This window comes from Tubulanus polymorphus, chromosome 1 (assembly GCF_964204645.1).
Source record: "Tubulanus polymorphus chromosome 1, tnTubPoly1.2, whole genome shotgun sequence".
Taxonomy (NCBI): domain Eukaryota; kingdom Metazoa; phylum Nemertea; class Palaeonemertea; order Tubulaniformes; family Tubulanidae; genus Tubulanus; species Tubulanus polymorphus.
This window is the reverse complement of record NC_134025.1, coordinates 25,631,530-25,654,808: the sequence shown is the minus strand read 5'-3', so window position 1 is coordinate 25,654,808 and position 23,279 is coordinate 25,631,530. Positions and strand designations below refer to the sequence as shown.

General features: G+C 37.3%; 1 protein-coding gene and 2 long non-coding RNA genes across 3 annotated transcripts in view; 1 reads left to right on the top strand and 2 right to left on the bottom strand.

The window, feature by feature from the left end:
* LOC141908495 (neurexin-3-like) overlaps window positions 1-23,279 on the top strand; it is a 40,952-nt gene that overhangs the window by 12,296 nt on the left and 5,377 nt on the right. Inside the window, exons 2-7 of the mRNA XM_074798584.1 lie at window positions 12,159-12,376; window positions 13,716-13,821; window positions 18,877-19,647; window positions 19,795-19,914; window positions 20,047-20,225; window positions 20,435-20,606. Of these exons, the coding sequence (XP_074654685.1) occupies window positions 12,159-12,376; window positions 13,716-13,821; window positions 18,877-19,647; window positions 19,795-19,914; window positions 20,047-20,225; window positions 20,435-20,606 (1,566 nt within the window). The remainder of the gene's footprint in view (window positions 1-12,158; window positions 12,377-13,715; window positions 13,822-18,876; window positions 19,648-19,794; window positions 19,915-20,046; window positions 20,226-20,434; window positions 20,607-23,279) is intronic.
* Window positions 3-1,571, bottom strand: LOC141908524 (uncharacterized). Its single transcript, XR_012619614.1, has 3 exons — window positions 1,337-1,571; window positions 514-764; window positions 3-34 (listed from the first exon to the last, which is right to left on the bottom strand). It is a non-coding gene; the product is annotated as an uncharacterized LOC141908524 (long non-coding RNA).
* LOC141908531 (uncharacterized) lies at window positions 9,885-11,032 on the bottom strand. Its single transcript, XR_012619615.1, has 3 exons — window positions 11,003-11,032; window positions 10,077-10,160; window positions 9,885-9,920 (listed from the first exon to the last, which is right to left on the bottom strand). It is a non-coding gene; the product is annotated as an uncharacterized LOC141908531 (long non-coding RNA).

Below are 23,279 nucleotides of genomic sequence, written 5' to 3'. Positions count from 1 at the left end.
ATTCTTTTGTTCTTCATTCAGTCCAGGAACTAATCTAAGAATATTATCACGAGTACACTCAGAAACAATTTCAGTAAACTGGCTGACTGTTTCAAGCATCTCACAGGTTGCTCTTGCACTTATTTTATGGCCAGCTCTCATTTTTAGAATGAATTGCCCAGCACTCATTTTCAGTTGGTCAACTGCTGCAACATTGAGTTCATTTTGATTTTGTTGAATATCATGTTCCACCAGGCCTAAGTCAGGTCTAGGATCATCATTTAGGCCTATTTGGAGATTTTGCGGTTCTGGTAGGTCTATGTCATCGGGTTCATGGTCAACTTCTTCCCTATGGGCATGGTGGCGTTTAAAATGACTACGATATGAAAAATAATTATGATAGGTGGCACCACAGGCATCACACGTTATTTTGAAATGTGGATCATTTCTATGTTTTCTTAAGATGTGATTTTTAAAATCATCATTGCTTATTGAAAAAAAGTTACATAAGTTACAAGTATAGACCATACTTACTCTCTACTGTACTGATTCTACAACGATAATGTTGTATTTATGACTTGATATTCGATCAAATAATAGGCACAAATATTCTGGATCAGGTTGCACTGTCCTATGTTAAAAAAGCATATGGTAAAGTGGCTATCAATCACTTCATCGCTGACGTCAAAATTCAAATAAGAGCAAATTTCCAGTATGCGCGTAAAACTAGTAATATCTTGGAATGCAATATATCGTTGCATGGGCATGGCTGAACGGCAAAGAAACTGAAAAGAAAAATAACACAGTTTCAGTATATCATCATGCCAATAAAATGCACCGCAGCTTTTATCTTTTTATTTAGGCCTACAGAGATGTAAACTATCATACCCGTAAAGGCCTCGAATTATAATTTCTTAAGGCAATGAATGTGGAATTTTGGCGACTGTTCGTTTTTAGCAGACAGCTTAAGCTCAACGACCTTGAGAAAAGTCAAATCAATCAAATTCACTTTCTTGAGCGAGATTGTAGCTTTAGTTCATAGGTTCGATCCCTGCCCTGATTAACAGCGCGGAGTCACCGAGGAAAATATTTTTTGGTATAAAACTTTAATTCACAAGGCAGCGGCCGCTAATAATTGTCTGAAAAAATGTGGCTTCACTTAGCTCGCAGTTATGGTGGAGGCCTCCGCCAAAAGATTTTCTGCCGCATTCATTCATTGCATTTATGGCGCATCGTGGCGCGTATTAGGCCTACGCCGGCTGTGAAATGCACTGTTTGTTTAGGCCTACATGATCTGACATAATTACTTCCAATGAATGCCGATTAATATTATAAGATCAAGAATACAAAAGCTTACTAAAGATGATTCTCCACAGTCAGCGAGGTGCAGTGAAGCGTGCTAGAACGCTTTGAAAAGTCACGTACGCTCTAGTGGAGTGATCGGTGTGTTCTTGCCGTTCCATAGCCGTTCTCAGCGTTCATCAGAACGAGCTTTTGCACTTAAATCAGCTTAGAACACTCGATGATGTTCCAAATTCATTAAAAAGTGTTCGGGAACACCTTATTTCAGTGTTCTCAGTATGTTCACTGCGTTCTTAGTTTTTACAGTGTACCGGCATGTATTTGTATAGAAAATTAAGTGCCAGAAATCAACAAGGTCTTAATGACGAATCGATGGAGGTGCTCCATCATCTGAGTCGATGATGTATTCAATGTCCACATCTTTCAACGCTTATCTCGCTTCTATCGCAATGACGGTTTCCAAAAATTACCAGATTTAGGGCGCTGAATCGTCGATATAACGCGATCAATTTTTTTTCCGACGAAGGCTCTGATTTTCCTGCCAGTGCAAGATCAGCCGATTGTTTCCGATGCGAATGCAGATCCCGAATATTCTCGGCTTACATTCTGTATATGGTACATGGCAAAGTGCTCCAGCCGTGCGCGGATGGTTTAAGCATTACTGTCACAAATTCAATAGAAACCCTTCTCGACCTTATATTCACAAAGTATATTGCTTTCTCATGATGTCATTTCGACAGATTTGCCGCAGCCCTAGGGGATGCAATAGTTTGCTTGATTCATAGATTGATTTTCGGAAGATACACATACATTAAATCTATCAAATCGCTAAGCCCTAAGAAAAGCCTTGAAAGATATTTTTGAAATAGCACGGTTTCATCCGTACAAAATGGATGTATTTTTGCTATCTATTGATCTTCTCACCTACGTAATTTGTATTTTTCTGTTTATGCCGGTGGCTATTACATCTAATTACACCTTATCGTAATATCCAGTTTCTGCTTGTGAAATCGGCGTTTAATTTCATGTAAACATGTATCTGATACAATGGTTGATTGGGAAACTGATCGAATGTTGGCTGTATGAAATTTCTGAATTCCTTCGATTGATTTTGCCATAATTTTCTACAGTTGACGGTAGATCAGTCATTTGAAGTGACATTTAGTAAGATAAACTGGGAACCAACTTCATTTTATGTCTATCTGATATTGCTTCAAGGATGAACCCGTGGAATTTGCCAGTCTCAAAATTACTTACGCCATGAATTTAAGGCCAGATGTGACGTCTGGTGGAATTTGAACTTGTGGATATGCTGTATAACATTTCAGAGTGACAGTCAATTAATTAACTGACCTTTCTAAAATACTTGATCTATCAAATTTACCGCCTCTATCCTGCTCATGGTGCAATTTTGATAGTAATTTTCATGCCAAAATATTTGGACTGAATTGCAATAATTGCAGAAATTTATGATATCTTTCATATGTAATTCTAGTTTGCCATTTGTGTAATCATTCTGGTATTTCATCGAGCTCTTGATCAATGAGCTGTTGCCAATTATCGTATTAATCACAATGGTGGAAAGTCTACAAAAATGAATAATCACAGTTTGACCACTGCGTAGTGAGACACCGTGTACATATATGGACTTGAACAAGCGGCGACACTTATACAAATGTTGTTACGCTGTTGGGGGTCCGGGAAAAGTAAAAATGATCGTTGTTTTGAATAGCAATGAATTTACAAGCAGTGGTAGGCCTTTTCGGCGAGTAATAGAAACTTTAGGTCACAAAAATTGTGGATGTTTCTAGCGTGGAAGAAATGTTTCACGCAGAGGAAAGTCTGATCACAAATAGCGATCATAATATCAGTTAAGTGCCAGGTGATGAGAACGTATTGAAGAAACATATCCAGTCTTACCCGTTATACGTAGTGACACAGAAAAAGGACGGATATTGGACATTATTCTGTTATAGAAGAAAATAGAATCGAAAGACTATGGACAGAATAAATAGAAATTTTCGGAATGCGAAACGAATGACATCCTGTGCTTCCTCTTGGACTGGCTCCCAATAACTGTGTATTTAAAAGTGTCTGAACAGTTATGACTACTTAGAAAGTTCACTTCTCGGGTCCTGAGAACGGAACTACTGTTTAGTCTTTTGCATACATTAATAATCAGTATATTTATTTGTCTCAACAATATGGGCCAGACAATTCGATGTTTTCGTTGTTCATCACATGACACATACTTTTGAGTACATTTTCTTTATATGGCACAGTCAACTACAAGAAGTAACAAAATCACCTCAAAATGTTTAGAATGATTTTGTTTTATTCATTAATCATACCAGTAAAGGCCTGAATTGAATAAGAATCAATGTCTATTTTTTCTTCCATTCGTATTTCAACTTCGTGAATCATACTCAAAACTTTCATATCTCAAATATGGTATTTGGTCAACAATTATCTATGATAAAATCGTTGCCGTCACGACCTCCTGGGTATTCATCAATCATTACCATAAATCATGATATGATGGCCGACTATTTGCTAGCGTGATATACATTAAAAATGTCCGGTTTCATTGGGGCAAATGCATATCATCGCAGCTCTGTTTTGTTGCTATTTACTACTTTCGTAATGATAATGTTTGCATTCGTTATAGAATCGTCGGTGTCAAGTTTCGGTTCGGTAATAACTTTACGTCGAACAGAATTAGTCAGAAAAGGCGACCCATTTGGGAATAATCAAATGATTCATTTTCATATTTCTGAGCTATTCAAAACTGGTCATTTGCGCGCTTATAGTTCGTCCACCTATCGGCCCTTGCTGGTAACTCGGCATGGGTTATTATTACCTTGAAAAGAAAATGGGCTAGATCAAATCTTGGTTCCTGTGCGGCAAGTCTCAAATGTGCTTTGAAGACTATGCCTGCTCACGACGAAAATATCAAGGGAGTACTAATAACTAGTTCCATCATATAATGATCAATACATTCTCATCCCTGATACAAGATGCTACATACTGATAATGGCTGGCAGTGGTTACTGTTTGTATCCATCAATAATGTATCCCATCCGACGATGGAAAAATGTTGAGCTGCGTTCTGCGATTCGCTTCGCAATATGCCGGAGCTCATGTTCTCCCCGATGTCCAGTAAGTCTTTAAAAGCCATTCGAAAAGTCCTTCTGGTGCTGTATCAAAATGGATCCGACGTCTGGTTGAATTATGATATTGCCATCGTCATATCCTGGAAAAATTCGGTATCGATACTATGCGCCTTCGGCAAAAGCATTTGACTGCTGAATTTGTTCACCTATTAATAATATAAATGATGTTCATCCGAGTTCAAATTCGTTCCTATCTTCATTAAATCCATACGTGGAGAGATATAGCGTGACGTAGGGAATATGAGAGGCTTAATTTTTTGGAAAATTTTGATGCAGACCAGGCCCTTCATTTTTGATAAGAAAAAGTCCAGAATCCGTTGTCATATCCAATGGGTTCTTGATTTATTATTGCGTAGCGACTTTATTATCCGGACTCCATTATCGGACATGTACTGAACATACACAACGTTTTATGAACTGACCAAGAATTACTAACTGTAAATGTCATTACGATGTATTTCTCATTGATTGTATACGAGATATAACACTATGCAACCGTACTTGACGTGGTTGGAGAAATTCGTCTGAAGTAGTATGCAGATCACTCGGCCGGTATTGGTTAGCAATCATTCTGTACAAAGTGAACGCGCGGTACCGGTCACGATTTTCACATAATTACACGACCGCAAGAGTGGCTACTTATTGCTGTAATTCCAATCCTGTTGGACGCTTGATTTTTCAAATTACCAGCGAGCTGATTAGTCAACGCACATTATTGTGTGTAAGCTATGATATTCGGGGCATACGGGTGGAGATTGACGAATAAAACAACCGCTCGTGCTCTTCTTCTTTCTGTTCAACTATTAATAGAAAATCAATGCGGCTTCAGATGGTTGCAACTTATTTACAGCGACTTTTAATCATCCGAACTGTGTGCACGACATGGAGGAAAATTGATAAAACTTCATTCATCGTCATGTTATACAGGCCACCATTTGTGATGGAATACACTTTCTAATTGATATCTCTAGTCATGCATCGAGAACTTTGTACCCATAAGGTGCTGCAATGCCACAAAAATGTATCAATCCTATTTCATGCATGGCTAATCACATAGAACAAAATGATATTTGCAGTGAACCTATCGGGACGTCAGTTTTATAATGCCTGACTTAATTTCTTGTCAGTGTCTAGTGTTGTTTGCCACTCTGCCACTAGCAAAAAAGCATGTTTCTTTGCCGCGGTATTCCGGTTTATGGATAAAATTATGCAATAAAAACCGAATGACACGTTGCTTTTTGCTGCAGTTCGGCAAATATCATTTCTCGCATCAAACAAAAAAAACAGATTATATTCATCAGGAAATATGGAACCACTGATCGTTTTGTATATATACTCCATTTACGTATATCCCAACTCTGAAATTGGCTTGTGAAATCGCATTAGAACACAGAGCATGCAAATGATAATGCAATAATCATGCTTTCAGCACTTACAATGCGTTACTTAAAGGATGTTCTTTACGGCTTCTTTTCCTGTTCCTGGCAACTGCCGAGTCGTTCCGCTTTGTTCTTTCAAGGCAAAATCCGCAGCTTCCATCTTAATCTTTCTCCCTCCGTCATCCGATGTTTGGCAGTAATGGGCTGTAATTCGTGTGTAACCTTATATGCAAAGAGCCGCATTCTTTGTCCAAATAGGCTTCGCTGGTCTTGCTTAATGGTTCCGTCAGTAAATGAAACCAGCTTCTTGGTTGTTAAACACGGCTTTATCAATACTTAAAACATCAATTGCCTCCGCAAGATGTTTGTATATTTTGTGAAGATGTATTCGCTTTTAGCTGACTTGGATTATGAAATTAATTAAATGCACTAGCTGTCTTAAGATAAACATGGGCTCTTGTTCTCGGCGGAAATTGAGCCTGAATTGTCGTCGAAGATGAAAATCAATATCTCAAACTTGTTAAGGCGATATTGACTTGGAAACAATTCATCAATTGGCTTACCAAACTTGCTTTCATTAGACAGATTGATATGAATAAACATCCGCCAGGATGTACCATCACTAGACACGTACTTATTAGTTGCGCAGTTGTTGGCAAGGAATATTATAAAGTTGGGGTAAAAGGGTAGTTATCACATAAGAAAATCGCAGTTTTGGCCAATCTGCATTAGGACTGGTTATCCTTGACAATTGTAGCTCAATGGAATTGTTACCAAAGGATATTTGTTGATTTTAGCTGCTCTGTATGAACCATGATTATTATTGGTATGCAGTGACTGTGTGTAATTGCCTTTCGTGAGATGCTGACAGTCCTATCTCGAGATTGTTGAAATACTGCAACTTTATCTTCATCGCATTATTGATCTTCAATTGTCCCTCCCACTGGTCGACCAGTATTCCCTGCCAACACGAATATAATCACTTGTTAGCGGCAATACTTATCGAATACACCGGCTTTCAGATTCTTTCCAAACTACTACTCGGTTATAGCGCAAGGACGATAATACGAACGGTTGGCGTGTCTTGCCGTTGAGGTAGTTTCTTCAGCGTTGTGTACAACTAGCGGAGACAACACCAACATAATTTAATTATCACCTGAAGTAATTCGTGTTAACACACGTTACCGTGTATCTGCAACATTGCGTCACACTTGTCCTATCGATTCATATTACAAGCACAGACATTAATGCTTGTCTTTATATAGACGTCATCTTGTTCTCTACAAAGGGTATAACGTGGATGGAATGCTGATGGCATTTTCCCGCGGTAAGCCCATCTAAGCAGCGTGTCATTAAGTTTGATGAAACTACCTAAACAGCGATAATGTTATCATTCTGCAACAATCCGCCATCATAACGTACCATCATTTATAGTCAACTAATGAGGCGTGAGATTCAAGTTTTGCAACATTGATTTATGAAATAACCACAGATCTGCCTATATCACTTAATGACATTGTAATTATACTCTATTCAGGCGCTGGTTTGATCAAAATGTTGTGCGAAATCTTAGCCTTATTGAATTTTATGGTATCAATATCCTGCAAAGTGCGGTGCACCGTTGTCGGTTTCCCCATAGTGAATTCAATTTTGCTTCGCATGTCCTTAAACTTCAGGCGGTTGATTGAATCAGCTTACGAAAACTAATTTCTTCCAAGTACACGCAGTGGTTGGTAAAAAGCGCCTCCGCCGAACAAACAAATTTCCGTCAAATTGTGAATTTTCTTGAAAAATTTTCTTAAACAAAATGCATCAGCCCTTATATCACGCAACCAAATGAATACTCTGTGCAAGTCAAATTAATCCGCAATTTCCTAAAAAAAAGCCTCTCCCTAGTAAATAATAAAAATTTATGTTTAGTTTGAGGTTATCACATGGGACTTGTTTTAGGCATTGGGGAATGACTGCAGTGATCTCTTTTGATGAATCATTTTTAGAAGATTAGTCTTTGAATTTAGATTAGAAAATGGTCTATGGCGGCTAAAGGATTTATGCGAGCTTTAACGCCATAGCGAATATTGAATATTGTTTTATTGGAATATTCTAAATAAGTAACTAGTTACTGGCTGTCGAAAGTATCCCCGATAATATCCATAGTTACCTCAATAAATGGTACTTCATTCTTATGAATTCTTTATTATATAATGTCCATCGTCGATGGTCAGGTCACTTGTTTTATCAGATATACATGGCCTAATATATAGAACATCCGAGCAACAGCAATTAGTTTTGGGTAGGGAAATTTTGACTGATGAAATTGTCATGGTTTTTGACAAGATGATGTTGAATCGTTACCATGGACTGGCAGGCCAATCACTGATACAGCTGGTGATCCACGTCTAAGACATTTATTGGCTCAGTTATTTGACATTTCATCAAAGGATAAGGAAAGCTATCTGTGCCTCGATCCGCCGGATCGGAAAACTGATTATTTTCATCATAGTGATTAATATGAGCTACTTATCCATAACATCTGTTCCGCTAACCTTTGTGTTGTAGGATTTTCCCAGGTACACCGGTCAGCAGAGAATTAAGAAGCGATCATAAATGAAAGAATTTCCAGGGTTGCTTCCTCTACTTTGTTAGGCTACTACTCCTCTGTGACACAAATCTAGTTTTCGACATTGCGTGATATCGTTGAAATATACTCCTTCACATTCTGTCCGCATAAAACCTTGGCAGCGTGTGAGTTGAGCGCAGCCTGCTTAGTATTCATCGCACAAAAACACAAATTAGATGGTCACTCAATCTATCCCATAACTAGCTTCTTACAGTGTAAATTGCTCTCTGAGGGCTCATATACGTATAGAGAACTGACCAGTAGATGGGACCTGGCGACAAAATGCTATCACTTCATCGACACCAGATCAAGTTGTTGAAAAAGGGGCTCTCAAAAGACATGATAAAATCAATTTTAAGTATCTCGCAGAAGTCTTGACATGTCTTTCATGCGAAAGTGCTTCTCGGCCATGTCAGTTTAAGTGTCATATAGAATATGCCACCCAGTAGACTGGCATATATTTCATGCGTATATTGACGTTGTTTTATAAATCAGTTGCATTAATAACTGTTTGTTTTGAAAATGTACGTATAAATCTGCGCGATCGGATACAGGCTTCTCAAATATTACCTGTCAAAACCAGATTTATTGCATTTGAGCATAGATTACACTGTGTTTTTCCAATAGAAATGAGACCGTATAAATAAATACAGGTCTAATATCGTTTTTTTATTTTTTCTATCTGTATCGATTATTTTGTCATTTTCGTAAACCCGCCAGTGATGAATTGCATTAATTACAAGTTGGTGATTTCGCTTCGGCGTGGAATCATCTGCTTCGAATCGGTGATATCGCGTTTTATAACATCACTCGGCGCTGAATCCTGTTGAGTAATTTGTTGTTGCCGCTGTGGTGGCACTATTTCCAGTGCAAGGCGACCAGTGAGATACGTTCGAAGCAATTTCACCACGAATATTTGATGTAAATCTAACGCGACTCTCTCGTGAAGCTCAGCTGTTTTGAAAAGCAATTTGTTTTAGGCCCGTTGTTATATCTTGGCATCGCTCTGACTCTATTATTTGAGATTGATTTTGTTTTCATTTCGTCAATTTTTTTTGCAGAATAAGTTGTTTCAGATTGTTGTTTTGATATTAGATTTGACATTCTATCATGAATGATGGTATATTGATATGGGGGCCTTAGCGCAACGGAGCACATGTAAATTCAAAAGACATAATGAATAACGAATGAATATCTTATTTTAAGTTACTGAAAATGCGGTTGTCTTCGAATGAATCTTAAGATACAGCGGGGTTTGCACGTGCTGAAATGAAACAAACCAAGAGACAAAACAAATCACATCAAAATATGAAGTGTAGTGAATTATTAAATCCAGTTGAGTTGAAAGATTGGTGATAGTTTTGTCACCTTCTTCCCCGCGGCCAGTAGTTTCATTTCTTGAATCCAAGTCATGATTTAGAGATTTTCCTTCCCCGATAGATTCCATCTGAGCGAACGTATTTTTCTCTTCGATAGTTAAGAAGGCAGACTGACTACATCGGCAGATGTGACTGCTGATGGATATCTTTCGTGTTTCCTTTTGTTTTTGAAAAATGCAGACAGTTCAAGGTCGCGTTATTTCATTATCAATGACTATGATGTAAAGAAATGAAAAAAAGATACGGCGAGATTGACGATGTTGAGTCATTTGTACTTCATTCATTTCGCGGCCTCGAGCATTGTTACGGAACAACGTGATTAAAGAATCTGAAAAGATGAAATTCAGTATTATTGCATCTCGTGAATTTACAAACGATGATGAATTCATATCCCAGCGGTTTAATGAATTCATCGTCACATCTCGTCATCATCGTGGGAATTCTATATTTTAATTACCACGAATATGTCAATTACAGCGCACGTCAGGTGCTAGTGCGTACACCTTACTACGTTACTAATTACTTAATTACCTCCCGTCCTACGAGGGTCTCCCGTAGCTCGCAGTCATGTGCCATCATTAGTTCAAATGAGTTAAGGATGTAATGTGGTTAGTTCTAATGGGAGTAACGTAGTGAAGAATAATCACTAGTTTTTATTCCAACTATGGTTGCGTCACTACTGCAGTAGTTGAGGAATCCACTGGTAGCAATCGAGGATCCCATCCACCAGGTTTGCAAGTCGTAGTTACTTGGACGGCTATGTAGAACCGATAGAGGAGGATTTAGGGGTGATCTCCGGGGTCCGGACTCCTGTCTTCCAATTGGGGTCGTCCGTTTGTAACGACAGAGATCGTTAAAACCTGTAGATTTGACACTCATCCTCACGGAAATTGCAACCTTCCGTATGTATTTCTTCAAAAATATCTAAAACCGAGGGCGGAACCACGCGAAACCCCAATAGAGGCTTATCTGAGAAATGCCTTTTCTTTTCTTCTGGACCTCGGCCTTCCAATTTTCCTCGATCCGCCCCTGAACCGACCATTATTTGCGCAACTTGGTGATTTGTCGGTACCTCATTGTTCGTGGTATTTGAATAGATGATGCTGTCTTAAAAAAATCTTGATGAATTCACGTAATGACAAGTATAGAATTTTTTTATTTACCACTTACGAAAATTTCTCTGTTTCGTTAGAGCGGATACACTTAATGCTACTTGTTTGACACGCTGTGGTAATTGTGAGCTGGTTAGAAAGTTCTTGTGATGTTACGTGAGACATCATTCGTGATAGTCATTATCGGTTGATTTTTTTCTGGCAAGTTGGTTAAACATGGCTGCATGTATATCCGCCGCGTTTGTGTAACGCTTTGCCACAGTGATGTCGAGTGATGAATCACTGAGATTAAGAAAAAAAACAAGATGCAATCTTTCCCACTTCAGATACAACCATCAGTCGTATTAGATGATGCTAAATCCATCAAATGCATCAACCATGCTACAGTGACAAAAAAATCCTCGCGAATAATGAAACGGGTTTTCATAGATGGAGGGATTCCCCGTGTTTCCACGACGATCCTATTAACATATGCACAGATGCGACAACACCGTATAGTACACATGAACGCACAACCTTTAGTTAATTACCATCGTTTGGACTTAGGTGATATTTGTGCAAGGACGCCAAACCGATGGCACCATGGAAAACATATTCAACTGAGGCTGGATAGTAAATGACTTGCCCACATCCATTCCGTTTCACCGAGTACATCATGGCTTGCTGCAATGATCGGCCTTAATATGCCATGGCACGCTACCATCTGAAAGCCATTAGTCCATAATGACAACCTAATGTTGGCCATCAGACCTTCGATATTATTCGCAATTGACAAGGCAAATTTACTCACACTGAATGTGTTCTATTCTTTGTTATAGACCCATGGGTAAAAGTAAAATATTTGCATTACTACTATGACTATTTTACTGTGAAAACACATTTCCACCGATCATCTGTTGCTATTCATTTTGATGGACATTAATAATGGAGAAACTGTTCCGGCATAACGGTGTATAAGCCAATGTTTACAGCGTATAAGCTGGTCCCCTCTACTCATTCACCGTATTTTTTCTAATTGCGAAAAAGATTTGGATATTTGAAGCCATCTACTTTACAACCATCTCGCTAATTTGAAACCGATCACATCACCAAATCATTTCCTATCAAATCTAATGCTAATTTCTCAGCGAGTATGTGCTGGGAATTCTCGATTTCTTTTCATGCGTGAAAACCTATTTTAATTCAAGAATCCATCATCATCTCCTATTTTTCAGCTGCTGCTACTCTAAGCTTTGATGGAACTCAATATGTGCTCATTTCAATGCCAGATGAGTCTCAAACGGAAACTGAAGATGTCATGCTACGATTCCGCACGAAGCGACCGTCTGGCTTGCTTTTCGCGACGACGTCAGAACGTACGAAAGACCGGATGGAATTGAGAATTGATAACAGCAGAGTTTGTCTTGAAATTGATCTGGGAAGTGGAAAGAAGGTAAAATTCATCTCGAGATTGCCTTATACATCCCGTTAAAAATCAGGAATTGAAGTTTCTCAGTAAAGATTGAACTCTACTGATGGTTAAACCCCAGATCCAAAGATAGATATCTAATTAGACGAGAATTTACACAATATCCGTGTATGATGATGACGAGAGAAATCCCACAATAACAAAGCCAAAATTGAAAAATTCTATATCAGAATGATTGTATTTGAGGAGCGACGTTTCGGCTAACAACTGTTAGCCATCATCAGGCGTACTGGATATCTAAGTTTAAGTAGTCCCTATCCTTCTATCTATCCATTTTCTGCCTACTAAGTTCTTATGAAACCTTTACTACATAAAACTACGTGATACTCTATTGTCTGGCGATGAATTTGATGTATTACAATCAAGACAAAATACAGACACAACTTTTTACATTCGATAATAAATAAGGCGCGTTCTCAGTAACCACCTATGAATAACATTTCCTAGGGCATCTCTTCATTTCGGTTATTATCGAATGTTTTTTTTTCTAATTCTTTTCAATTCAGTTTTATTTTCAACGAAGAGAATTGTGTTACATTGCGCTCGAGGCAGTGGCTCCGCATTGATTAGTTAAACATTCGTTTCCCAAGCTAATAGCATATTGTATTCATTTCATGACAAATTACACCATATGATTATCACAAACACGGGAGTTTGTGATTGGAAATGTATCATATTCTATTTCTTTTCGTTATTATCACGTCTAGTCGTCACGAATCGATCTTAATGCGTTTCTAATTGTTCTCCGCATTTTCATCAGTTAACTATAAATCTTACGAGAAACACAGGCGCCGCAGACGAGAAAAGGGCGGACGATCAATCGATGGAAAAATTATTTTTAGATCCATTTCGAATATTGAAATGTTCAAGTAAATACGCCAATTAACCTTCCACCGCGGCGTTGATTAATGAAATCAATCAACAAGGCATGCGCTAAGCTGTCAAGCTATTGGCATCGTAGAAATGAAATTCATTTTCATTTTGGAAACTAATTTAGAAAATTGAGATTTTTAACCAAATGCATTGGTTGAATATCTAGAAGCTATCATCTATCATTTCATGACCGAAATAACTTCACATTTTTTACAGATAAGTGATCATGCGATATAGATTTTTTTTTATCCATGGATGGTGACAGACATGTGTAGAAATAAGAAGTAAAAACAAACATAATCGATGTGATCCTACAGATCACAGCAAATATCGTATTCTTGATCACAGATATAGACGTTCTATAGAGATCAAACTCTATTGATATGTTTGCCTAAGATAGCGTGTACTTAGCTTAAAGAATATTTTACAGGCTATCTGCGTCGGAAACCACGTGAACAACGACAAGTGGCACACTATCAAAATCCTACGTAAAGCGAGGTCCATTAAATTACAACTGGATGGTGAAAACCGTAGAGGTAAGACTTATCTATTCCTCTATATGATACTAACCATTACATACATTACTGATTCGATTCTATTTGGACGTCTCTTAAGTCTATCTTACAGCTGCGCTGCGGATTAAGGAAATGTAGCCCTGGAGGTTTATAAATTATTGTTCTTCATTTCTTTATGGTCGGTATGGAAAACTATCACTATTACAGGCGCATCCGAGAAACTTTATGGCGAGTAATAAATTTCGTGCGCGTCGATGGCGAAAGACTTGCGCCGCAATTTTCTTCCTAAGTTATCTCAGAAATCCATTAATTCTGAATTGAAATTCCAGTGAAAGTTGCATAGAATGTTTGCGTTTTATTAGTTGTGATTTTTATCTGATTATGTCATCACTGTTGCCGCTATGTAAATCGTATTGGATCCTATGGTTTAATATGCCGCGGATCCCCTCTCATAGTGAAATTTATTGCTACGAGAAAAGAACCCTTGATTGAAATTCCCATCGGATGAGAACGTCTCTGGAGCTGGCAATTTAGATTTTTATCGTATTCGCAGTATGCTGGCAATAAGGAAACATCACCTCCCACTTCATTGCTAAAGCCCGGGCCAATAACCTACAATGACACTTGTGATTATCGAGAAAGCCCTTGCGAGATCGGCCAGCTTATTAACTCCTGATGATCTTTGCTTTCAATCATGGTGTGAAAATAACGAGCTACGCCCGTGACGTCTTGGATTGATTGGCCACCTTGGGTCATGACTAATCACATACTTTCTCGGATTTCTGAAAGGAAATCGTTTCGATTGGAATGGATATCGTTTCCGATTTTTTAGTCGTTTGGTATTAATCACTTGTCCGCTCTCGAGTTCCATTCAGTATTTCTACTCATTCGGTCAGTATATGTATGAGAATTGTTGCTCTAATATCAACTTTTAATTTCACCTTTCAGCACAAACTCCCGTCAAATATTTGAATAATGTATATATAAATGCTGGTATATAAGTAGCGCGGGTCTTAAGTCATTCTAGTATTTTTGGTGATGGTATTCTTTTTGGGTTGTGGAGGATGTGATGGTGTGGCCAATTCGGAACAGTTTGGAAAAAGAATATGTTTGATAAAGTTTCTTCTTACGCGTTTGATAATGTGTCTTGTCAGTGTTTAATTGAAGAAGCATTTTCTGTTACACCGATAAAGAACTTTGAAACGAATTATATATTCCTTACTGATGTATTTTATTCACTTTTCATTCTAGCTAAACTGCCGAAGAAAGTTGGCATTTTGATACATATCTCTGCGATACATGTGGGGTCCTATGTTAATGTATCTCCTGGTAAATTCCTTGATATTCTTTCTTTTTCCGCTACTTCTTGTCTGTTTTTGCATGCAAGCCAGCTATCATGGTCACATGGCATGCCTTGGCCAATAAGTTAACGCCACGTTCTTTTTCGAAGTGAAATTGCATGCCAAATTTCCCCAATCTCCGACACCACGACACCACTCAACGATTGCACAGAAGATGTGCCGGTAATATACGCTCATCTCGGGATCTCCAACACCTTCCCCTACCAACCTCTCCTCAATTCATTTTATTTCTTGTTTTATATAACACTTCTTATTTTACCAATTTGCTTGAGAATTAATGTGCTCACCAACTACTATATTGATTGTGTAAAGGTTTTGCCTCCCAGCTTCAAATTCTTGTCTATTTTGTAAAGAATGATTTGAAATTGATTTCTTTTTAATCAAACCATGGCAACCTCCTCTGGTCGATTCGTTTAAAGCTGGGAACTACGAGAGCGCCTACCTGACTTAACTTCTATTATAAATCACGGGTTTCATGGTTTGATTTGACAAGTTTTACGCTTTGAGATCGTTATTTTTGTTCCGTTCGTCGAGTCATATTTGTAGTGAATTTCGTTTTTTTTGTTGCTTATTTTATCCAATTGCATGGCTTTCCGGAATAATAACAACAAAATGGCTGCTCGTGATCATGATAACAGTTGCATGTTTACGTAAAATGCTGCATGATCTTCTGCGCTTGCATGCTGGTTTGCATTATTAACTGACTAATATACATTCTCGCATTAAATATGCAATTGAAGCGTAGGAAAAACTTGACGAAAAAAATTTCAGAACTAATGAAGTTTATTCAGAATATGCGTGATACATTTCGTTGCGATTCTAATGACGCGTCAGTAAAAATTATAGTTTTAATTTTGCACAAAAAAATAAAGTACCCAACAAAAGAAATGGGTTAATTTATTCAAAACATGTTACTGAGTATTTCGGCATTAGATCATTTTCACCACTCGAGGGACTCGATGTATTCGAATGCGTATCGGCTGACAAATTGTAATTCTTGAATGTGTTTATTGACTTTCTCGAACCAATAAATCATTCCAAAGCAAATTATCGGCTAGATGAAAAATTCGTGGATGGGAATCGAAAATAAATGAACCGTGATTGAAGACTAAAAGTGCATCACGTGTACATATATACATATATACACGTAGTTAGTCAAGATTTATTGAAGCGAATGAATCTCAATCTATTATGAAACTGGCTGAAATTGCATATTCTTCGTGTGTTTTCTCTATTCTATTTATGCATGTTGTTTTTCTGAGTGATGTGCGTAGTGCCGTGCATGAGTAAGCATGTAGCATGCGAGTTATTCTTTTATATATTTATCGCATGATCATGGTTGCATTGCAAATTAATTAACGCCTGATCATCTATACATGATATATACATATAAATATATTGCATGCTGGCTGGATGGTGATATGAAAATCATAGGTCATCATTTTTGCGATGATAACGTAGGGTAATGAGTGCTTCTACTAATACGTCTTGCATGTTACTAACTTTAGACGAAACTTCTTCTTGCATCACTACAAAAAAGAGACTGGTTTTCAGTTTGTGCATGGTCAACTGATTTTTGCATGCGTGAATTGCATGCGTTTTGCCTAAAATGAATTGCCTTCGATCTCGGTTTTCGTGCTGAAAATATACTTCATAGGAAACGAAATTCCCTACTCGAAAGAACGCAAAAACCGCCCAAATTATGTCACTAGGTATCACTAAAATTCTATTTCACAGTTTCAGATTAACTGATGCATTTGTCTCCGATGGTGGCGTCATCGTGAATAAACAACCGATTTCTTTTCTTAATATTTCATCAGCTGACAAGGTTTTTCTGATTCTTGAGCTAAAGAACTCGGAATAATAACCATGCGGTGCATTGTTTCTATACATTCTCATCATCAGCGACGTTTACCAGTTGGATGTATACCACGGCATATTTCATTAATTTGTTGAGTGAATCTTCATTAACCTAACGCATCTGCTTTAATTTCCTGTGAATTGAATCCTTATTATTGATTTTCACGGCGTTGTTTTCATCGTCCTTTACATTTTCTTCGATATCGATAAACTCTCGATTCATCATCGATTTAAACTTCGATATCGTCTGTTATTTCGGTCTCTAATCTCACACGAAGTAGTTTATTTTTTCAGGTAAACTCCCATCAGTCGTTGAATGTGAGATGGCCCGTAAATAATGAAAACAAATGCGTGTTGTTTTATCTTTCTTACCCAGAATTTCCAAATCAAGGCAGACGGTGATTTTTATTCCGACGACGCAGTACGATAGACTACCCCAGCTATGTTCGCATCCTGACCATGCAAGTTGACTGTGGGGCGCAAATGATGGATAGTAGGAGCATACAAATTACTCAAAGCTTCCATTACGTGGTGACAAAATGCTGATGTTGGAAGTCGTCCATACTAACTGAAATCTGTTCTCCCATTGACTTTCAGAGATCGGTAGAAGCATGGACTTTAAAAACGAGTTTAGAGTCCACAATAGAAGGCATTTAGGCATCACATTCATATATTGAAATGTTTGTAAATGATGTTAATTTGTTATTGTGAAGTTGTTCAAAATTGATATGTGTAACGCACAATAAGTCTCGAGGCACACACTAAAGTGATAGGTTTTTACGAAAATAAATCATCTACTGCATTACGTATTTTAGCAATAAATTGTCATCGTGCATGCTTAGTCGATGTCTGTGTAGATGAAAAAATGAAATATCATGTTTGAACTATCAATGCAACCATGTCTGATTATAATTACCATCAGTATAACATTGTTATTTTGCTTATTGAATATTCATCAATGTTCTTAGCGTCTTACGAAGTAAAAAGGTACATACACTATCACAGCGAACAATGCTAAACACACTTGCTGAACTATACGAACGTATTAAAGAAATTCTTGCATCCACAAAATTCGGTCTTTTTAGAATTAGAATTACACGACAAACTATCTATAATGAATCTATTTTTCACAAATGTTGTGCTGTAAATTAAGTGAAAATCAGGGTAGTTTTGGTGTTGAAAACAAGACTAATAGATTGTCCCCTGAATATATATGTATTGATTCCACATAAACACCGACAAATTTGAAGATTAAGATCTTTTTATTCTAATAAAACAACGTCGGAAGACTACAATAGTCTAGACATAACTGGTCAGCTTTCTGTAAAACTGGTGTTTCCTTTTATTTTTTCAATGACAACATTTTTGCAGTTGTCTATTCATGCATGGTTAATTCAATAATCTGTGACAACATTGTGCTTTTAGAGTTGTAAAGGCAAATCGATCGAATGGATTTTCAAGTTTTCTAAAGAAAACTTTTCATGCTTTATGTATTCCGGCAGTAATGTATCCTTAAAGGGTATTTGAAAATGGCAGCAGCTCAAATGACTGTATCAAAGGCATTTCCTGATGATCGAAAGTAATGGATCTATTTTAGGTCCTAAAAAATATGTATAAATGTCAGAGTTCGAGAAGAGTTGAAAAACCATTCAGCAGTGTTTTGGAAACTTCTGACTGTTGGAACATATTCAGCATTGTTTCTATAAGAGATTCTTAAGAATTACTTCTCTAGAATGGACATTTATTTCTTCCATTTCATTGTTATGCTAAATGTTCGTTCCAACCAAAAATCAATTGTATGGTTATGAAAATGTCGTGAAGCTCAGTTATTCAGGTGTTGTGAAATATTTTTCAGAAACGATGTCCGGGGATGCACGTATTCTTGAAGCGAAGAATATCAACATCGGAAAAGTAAAAAAAGATCCAAGAGGCAAAAAGTACACGACATTTTTGGGATACATGCAGCAGTTCGTGTTCAACGGTAACCAGTTCTTCGAGTTGGCAAAGGATGGGAAAATAAAGAACATTGAAATGACGGCGAAGTTCGGCAACACTGGAAAATTAGTTCAAATGCCAATCACGTTCAAGTCGGCTACTGCATATGTGAAACTGTCTCAGATCAATATCTATGCAACTTTTTCACTTTATTTTCAATTCAAAACTACTCAGCCAAATGGATTACTGTTTTACAATGCCGGTAAAGGGTATGACTTCATCGCTATTGAGATAGTTAGCGGGATACTTCATTACGTCTTCAATACTGGAAGTGGTACGAATCTGGTGACCTCGGCAAATACACATCGAAGCCCTTTGAACGATAATCAATGGCACGATGTGGCCATCCTACGACCATCACTTTCCAAACAGATATTACGCCTGGATGGCCAGTCGTCGACCTTCACTACCGCAAATGACCTAAGCGCTGTACACTTTGATCTCAGTGGTCCTCTATTTGTCGGTGGTGCTCCCAAATCGATGTTTAATGCCTTGCCCAAAATGGTTGCCTCGAAACAAGGCTTTCAGGGATGTTTAGCGTCGTTGGATTTTACCGGTATAACACCTGATCTTATACAAGATTCTGTCATCCCTCGTGAGTTTCACCAGCTTATAGCCGAAGGTTGTAATGGTAAGTCCTTCATGAAATGACATCAAAAGCGAAATTTTTAAGTTAAATCCATCTTCACCTGACATACATGTGCTAAAGTAAAATGACTGAACTGACTGAAAAGGTAATTTGAAATGTTATAGTTCATTGGCATATATGTATATTCAGGTCCAACCACTCAGTGTAGCCCCAGTGCTTGTGATAATAATGGACGCTGCGTGCAACAATGGAACAGTTTTACTTGTGACTGTGACATGACGTCTTATACTGGCCCAACTTGCTCCGATGGTAAACACTCATTTGAATCATTTCATTCTTACTGTTACGCATTTTTGAAGTTGTTTGGACCATTTTATTATAACGTAACAACCGCATTTAGAAATATCATTCATTTCTTAATTTACTTTGTGTTAATTGCAGAGAGTATTGCTTACAAGTTTGGAAATCGTGGAGGACTGATCATGCTGAATTTTCCACAAAGCCAGCGACCAGACACAAAACGTGACCAACTCGCTCTAGGATTTATTACTGAAGATAAAGATGCTGTTCTGACTCGAATTGATAGCGGCTCTTCTGAAGATTTCATTCAAATGGAAATTGTAAGTTCCTAGTGACGTAGTAAAAATGTTCCCTTAGAAGATTTTTATTTTTCGCTCGATTTTTGCGTAGGTTTCTACGCAGTCGTCGCTGCGAGCTTTATCTTCATAAATACAACTCCGGTTGCAAAAAGGGAAAAATTCGATTCAAAGATTAGTGTTAGTGTTAGTACATAAGAATTTTTGTATACATCCCGATCATCCGATTTTAGGTAAGCGGAGAGATTTTCGTCACGTACAACATGGGAACAAATGACCACCCAATTGGGGAATTTTTCACGAAAGTCGATGATGGAAAATACCACGTAATTCGATTCACTCGTTCTGGTCCAAATGCAACTATCCAAGTGGATAATTTGCCTGTCCAGACAAAGCATCCCACAGGTAAGGATGGTCTTTTTATCCTTTCGTAGAAACAATTTTCTTCAGTGATCCTTTGGGTCTACATTGACGAGATATTTATATGTGATCATCTTTATTTGTAAAGTTGACAACGACATCCACAATCTTATATAAATGATTGAAGCTCAGGCTAAGTATTATTTGTATTCGACATCATTGTAATGACAATTGATATACCTGCTTTTCCAATCATTGTGCCAAATTCCGAGTAACTTCGATTGGCTTGTATTTCTTGAATTAAGAAAACCTTCAAGAAAGCAGTCACCAAATGGTAAGTCCCATATTGAATGTCAACAACCCGCCACCACTCTTCTGACCATTGTTTTACTAAAACTAAATAATCGAAAATCTTTAAAAGTTTTACTAATCAATAACTAAATCAAACTGGACAATTTTGGATATGAAGACGCATGCTCCATGCAATTCACTTTTTGTAAATTAACCTCTATAGAAATTGTGTATTTCGTATAAGAATGAATATCAGACTTGCAATTTGTGATTCTGTGGTTGCATTTTTATGTAACTCAACTAATAATTTCTTTTTTGCTTTTTTGTAAAATAACGCTGGCATTGTAAAATCGGAGAGTAAATTATATAAGTTAAAGGCACCAAGCCTCTTTGAAAGAATCAATATATTCATCAAACCTTCTGAACTATTGAAAATATTCTTCCAAACATCAAAAGATAATATTCATATATTAAGACGACGAAATTTTTGCAGTTGTTATTAGAATTTTTGTTCAATGTTCAATCCAACTTTTTAACACGACATATTTGGAAACCATATCATGTGGTTGGATTTAGCAATATCTATTTACAATCAACTGGCAGTAGCTCTCATCAGCAAGGTGGTTTTTGTGAATTAGTTGATATTTCGGTAGGAGAATTCTAAGACTGTACTCCAGTATACTCATATTTTAGCTGCTGCAACCTATCGTTCTTATTTCGTATTGCTATTCCGAAGAAGGTCTTCCACTTTTATGGATATTTTCGGCCCCTGAAATCGGGAACTTTAGAACAATTGCTGAGCCATAGCAGTCGTATACAGTTTCATGACGATGTTAAAGAAATCTTTTCTGTAATATGAAGTAGTCGTTTAGAATAATGTATAGAATATCATCTATCATGTAGGACTTATGAAAGGCGCCACAGGTTTTTTTCGAGCATATCATCTAAGATTTAGTTAATTGTGGCTTGTTATTAAGATCATTTATTTGGTGACATTTAAGCGATATTTGTAAATCGTAGTTGATGTATGTATCATCTGATGGCTGAACTACTGTTGTGTGAAAACAAGATACCTTCACCCGATAAGCTGAGCTAGTGGGGTTTCCATGACAACCGTCTCCATCAAGGAACTACGAGTATGTCGTCATCACATCGTGGGATCAAGCGGAATTTGCCAGATGATACCATCGCTCTACCTGGTGGAAATTTGTGAATGCCGGATATATCAAGATTGATTCCGCTAATTATTTTACCAATAGAACAATGTAATTCATACCATAATGTAAGACTATCTATGATAGTTATAATATGATAAATAGCTGGTGATGGTGAACTTTTCTCTATTTTGATTTATACGTCATAAGGGTCGTGAGATAAATTAATTTCTGTGTGGTTTATGCTTTTTCTATAGAATTTTGAAATCCTACAGGAGATGCTTACTTAAGCGAGACAATGATTTGATTCATGTGAATTTGAAACTTTGCTATTTCGAAAATGTTCTTTTTGAATCATTCCATTTTGAAAATCGTCCATCATCTATAGTTTCCCATTTGATAGGAACTAATTTGACGCATTCCGCCACGAAACTGAAATGCATTTGATGAAAAAGCCCATCTATCAATGCGCATCTATTTCGTAACATCAACTGAACTGTTGTGATTAAAAAACTGTCAATGGAACACTTTCTTTTTTAACGAACGGATAATGTCTTACCTGGAAATATTTGAACACAAATGGCCTCATTTCGATTCCTCTTGAGACTGTCAAATAATTATGGCTTCAAAGTAAAAGTAGCGTCTGAGGGGTAATTTGTTTTATGGAAAAGATGGGAGAGCATCGTAGTAAAACATTAAATCTGCTCAGCCATTTGGGCAATGTTGCAAAATGTTTTCTCCTTTCATCATTTGATGGGAATTAACTATATTCCATATACTAGCAGGAACTTGAGTGGTATCTGTGATAGATTTCCTGCATTATCGATAACAGACTTTTCAATGAGTTCTGCTGAAAGGGGCGCACAAAAGTTTGACCCTACTTTACTCTCGCATCTTCGTAGATATTGGCTGATTATACGTTTACGGTTCGTTTTAGCTCGATCGAGGAATTTTGAGAGTTACTGCCTGTTGCATAGAATTCTCTCCTGAACATGCAGCTATATATGCGACAATTTTATACACGATGAATTTGAGACTAGTCTGGCGTCATCACGAGTCAAATTTTCAGAAAAAAAAATCATCCGTTTCCAATTCATATTTTCATACCGGTACCTCAAAAATCTGGCTATGCCAACCTACGAAAGAACGATTTTGAAAATGATTTTCTAATTCCTATGTGATATCTGTAAGGGTTAAGCATTTGTTCAGAATGGGATTCTAAATACATATACATTCATATAATTCGAATTATGAAGGTCATATCGTATAATTG